This window comes from Megascapheus bottae, chromosome 11 (genome assembly GCF_031878675.1).
Source record: "Megascapheus bottae isolate mThoBot1 chromosome 11, mThoBot2.hap1, whole genome shotgun sequence".
NCBI classification, from domain to species: Eukaryota; Metazoa; Chordata; class Mammalia; order Rodentia; family Geomyidae; genus Megascapheus; species Megascapheus bottae.
In genome coordinates, this window is record NC_143519.1 from 24,324,925 (window position 1) to 24,329,155 (window position 4,231).

General features: G+C 40.9%; 1 protein-coding gene across 1 annotated transcript; it reads right to left on the bottom strand.

Annotated features, from left to right (window-relative positions):
• Window positions 1–1,252: 1,252 nt before the first annotated feature.
• On the bottom strand, window positions 1,253–1,681 carry Dppa3 (developmental pluripotency associated 3). Its single transcript, XM_090341784.1, has one exon. It carries the CDS (start codon window positions 1,679–1,681, stop codon window positions 1,253–1,255), a length of 429 nt encoding a protein of 142 aa, XP_090197910.1.
• Between the last annotated feature and the right edge of the window lie 2,550 nt (window positions 1,682–4,231).

A 4,231-nucleotide genomic window follows, 5' to 3' on the forward strand; every position in this document is an offset into this window, starting at 1 on the left:
GGCCTGACCACTGTGCTTGGATTTTTCTCAAGGCTAGAGCCCTACCACTTAAGCTACAGCACTACTTCCAGCTGTTTTCTTTTTTTTTTTTTTACTTTAAGCGATTGTGCTTTTTTTTTATTGTAATTAGTAAAAGGGTTACATGATATTTGCCAGATAGAAGGTGCATTAATTCACATACATTGATATCCTTTCACATGTCTTGGTACCCATTACCCTCCCCCCCACACCCCCTACCCATCTTGGTTTTCCCCCCTTCCCTATCAAATTTCAAATAATCAAATACAAATAAATTCAATATATCAGATAACAAAGTGAGATACTGTAACAATATGAGATACCCAAGGGACAGCAAAGGAGATGAGAGATAACATAGTACAATAAGGACAACAATCATTCGTTATATGGCTTTTGTTTCAATATCCTGGAGGTCCTTTCAATTAGCTTCATACTATATGGCCTTACGTATCAAGATTTTGCTCTATTGCAGATCTCTGCTAGTAGAGCCCAAGGTTTCTACTGGCTTACTTCACTTAATAGGATTTTTTCTAAGTCTTTCCATTTCCTAACAAATGGGTCGATGTCATTCTTTCTGACAGCAGCATAGAATTCCATTGTGTACAAATACCACAACTTGTTGGTCCACTCATCAACTGAGGGACATCTAGGTTGGTTCCATATCTTTGCTATGGTGAATAGTGTTGCAATGAACATTGTTGTGCTAGTGGATTTAGTATGCCCTTGTTTCTGGATGGTTGGGTAAATGCCAAGTAGTGGAATTGCTGGGTCATAGGGAAGCTCTATGTTTAGTCTTTTGAGACACTGCCACACTGCTTTCCATAGTGGTTGAACGAGTTTGCACTCCCACCAACAGTGTAGTAGTGATCCTTCCTGGCCACATCCACTCCAGCATCTGTTGTTATTTGTTTTCCTGATCCTGGCCATTCTAACTGGAGTGAGGTGAAATCTTAGAGTTCCAGCTGTTTTCTTTGTATGTTGTACCAAGGAATCGAACCCGGGCCTTTGTACATGTTAGGCAAGCACTCTACCACTAGGCCAAACTCCTGGCCCCATGGCTTGCTGTTTTTTTTTTTTTTTATACAAAGACTTACAAGAAAAATTTCCATTTTCTTTTGGAATTTACCATATATTATATGATTCAATCAGTGGATTATAGCATTTAATGGATTGTCTATGGGCTGTATTGAATTATCTCAGTCCATAATTGACCTGTAAGAGTTCAACTCTAGTCTTAATCCATATCAATTCTGGCATTTTCTGATGGGTCCCAATTATTAGGCACGCAGAAACTGCAGGTACATCTGAATGGTTGGTTTGTTTTCTGGTCCTCTGGAGTTCCTTTTTGCTTTCCTCTATTAAACTTCGGTCCCTTGCGGGAGGATAAAGCATCCAGGAGCATAGACTGCAGGGGCCAAAGATTCCCACTGTGGCCAGGAGACCCCAGGCTCTCAATCCTCTGTGAGATCCTTTTTCTCCTTGTGGCAGGGGCTTGTGCTGGAAGCTCTGTCTCTGAGTTCAGATTCAACCTTCGAAGGCCCCTGACCAAGGAGGCCTGAGGACGGGGTTGCAAGGGCTCTGATCCACTTGCGGAATTCTCTTCCTGGGCTTGTAATGCCAGGCTCCCTGACCCGTTCTCATTGGGCATTTCTTCAGACTCCATTATCAGCTTGAAGCAGGCTCAGAAGTTGACTCCAAACACAGCTCCGGAATATTACTCACTCCAGAAAAAGCCAAAGAGGACTGAAGTCCCTCGGAGAAATAACACCAGAGCTCTGAGGCTTTGGGGTTTTCGATTTAAAGCCCAGGATATGCTAATTTTAAGGCTGAGTAGAGTAAATCTAGACTCCACTTGAGAAAGGTTTTCGCCCCTGGGAAAGGTTTATGTAAAAAAAGATTCCTACCTAAATTTAACCCCACAGGCAAATACAACCATCTACCTCTCCCTCTTGCCTCCCCACTTAGTGCTTTTCCATCTTGAGGTTCTTAACTATTAGATTTTCCTCTTAGCTCATTTTATAAATTCTCCTCCTACCCTAGGCTGCTTAATATGAGAACTGAGAAATCTCTGCAGTTAACAGCTGTAAAGAGACAGGAACAGGAACAGATGGGGGTGATGGGAGGTAGAGGGAGTGATGAAGATCAAGAAGGTGGCTCACCCCTGTAAATCCTAGCTACTCTGGAGGCTGAGATCTGAGGAAATGAGGTTTGAATCCAGCCTGGGTAGGAAAGTCCCTGAGACCCTTATCTGTAATTAAGTACCTCCCTCCCCAAAATAAAGCAGAATTAGATCTGTGGCTCATGAGTAGAGCAAATTAGATCTGTGGCTCATGACTTGGAGCAAAAAGAGCTCAGGGACCACTCCCAGGCCCTAAGTTAAAGCCACAGGACCAACAAACAACAACAAAAACAAGAGTCCCTGGAACTTTCTAGAGTGATCAAGGCCTCCACCCTTGAGCCTCTAGATCTCAGCCTCCAGAGTAGCAAGGATTTGGGGTGTGAGCCATCAGTGTGGACCAAAATTTCCATTTTCTTTTCCCAATACCTTTTATGTACAGAACCCTTAGAAAGAAATTCAGTGTCTGAGTAGAAACTAGTTTCCTTTAGGAAATCATTATTACCAATCTTCCTGAAATTTTTATGTTTTCTTTTGTGTTATAATTCTAAATTGCCATGCCATGCTTTGTGTGATAGTCGTGTGTGTGTGTGTGTGTGTGTGTGTGTGTGTGTGTGTGTGTGTGTTGTTGTCACTTCTTGCTTTTTCTGAGTAGTATTTATTGGAGTTATAAGTCTCACAGACTTTCCCGCGTGGGCTGGTGAACTGTAGTCCTCACCTCTCAACTGCCTGAGTAGCTAGGATTACAAATGTGAGCCACCAATGTCCAGTTGATTTTTATATATTTATTTATTGCCAGTCCTGGGCCTTGAAGTCAAGGCCTGGGCACTGTCCTTGGGCTTTCTGAAGACTACAGCTCTACCACTTGAGCCACAGCACCATTTCTGGCTTTTTTCTATGTATGTGGTACTGAAGAATCAAACCCAGGTCTTCGTGCATGCTAGGCAAGCACTCTACCACTAGGCCAAACTCCCGGTCCAATGTCCAATTTATACATATGTTTTCAAAATCCTTTCAGAAATATACAACAAACAATATGAAAGAAAAGATAACCCAAAACAAAACAGACAAAGTTATCTACAGTCTTGCAATTCCCTAACACAGTACCCACTATAAAGAGTTCTATAAATATTTATTGACTAAATTAATAAAAAGATTTAAACATATATATCACATGGAACCTGTAGCCAAGTTTCTTACATCATGACAAAATTTTCAATTTTGTATTCAATTTCATTGAGCACAGGGAGTTTATATTCTTCTTATATTCTATATGAAAGAAGCAGCCTAGGAAAGGACCCAAGAATCTGGGGGCAATTTTAAATTTTGATCATTTATTTCTTTTATAGAAGCATTAGCCATTTGTATTATGTATCTCATGTTTGTTAGGCAGTTTTTCTACCACTGGAGCTTAAAAGCAATAAGGAATAAACATTCTTTCCTTCCCTGGGTGGAGACTAGCATTTATCAATATGCATGTATATATTTATTCAGTTTTTATTGGAGAGAATTGTTTCAGTGGCTTGTTTCTTTTGGAAATTAAGGGCTATTAAAGCTAGGACATACATGATTCAAAACAGTGGAAAAACAACTGCCTAACAAACATGGAGCTCTGAGTATAAACACAAGCACCACCCAAAATAAACAAAACTAAATACATGTCACCCCATCTTAATTACGGTGCCACTTTACTATTTCCCTAGAAATCATCCTATAGTTCCTGCTACAGTCTTCTGATTATTCTAGGAGATTGGCAGAGGATGAAGATTTTGAAATATACATTAACAATTATAGGAGGATGAAGATTCAGTACAGATACTAAACTTCCATTCAGCTGGCTTGGAAAACCCTGTTGTGTTTTGACAGCATACAGCTGATATGAGATAAGCCAAGGCAAAGTGATCAGAGGAATGAGTGGGGGTGTGGTTAGACAAGATGGCTCTCAGGGATACCAGGAAGGATTTGTGAGTTCCACCGTTCCAGATGACCAGAAGCTTTTACATTCTAGTCTCCTGCTTAAGACAGAGCACCCAGTGAAGAACAGTGAAGAACATGTGTCTAACTCCAAGTGGACTGGGACACTCGTGGGCTGAGTTT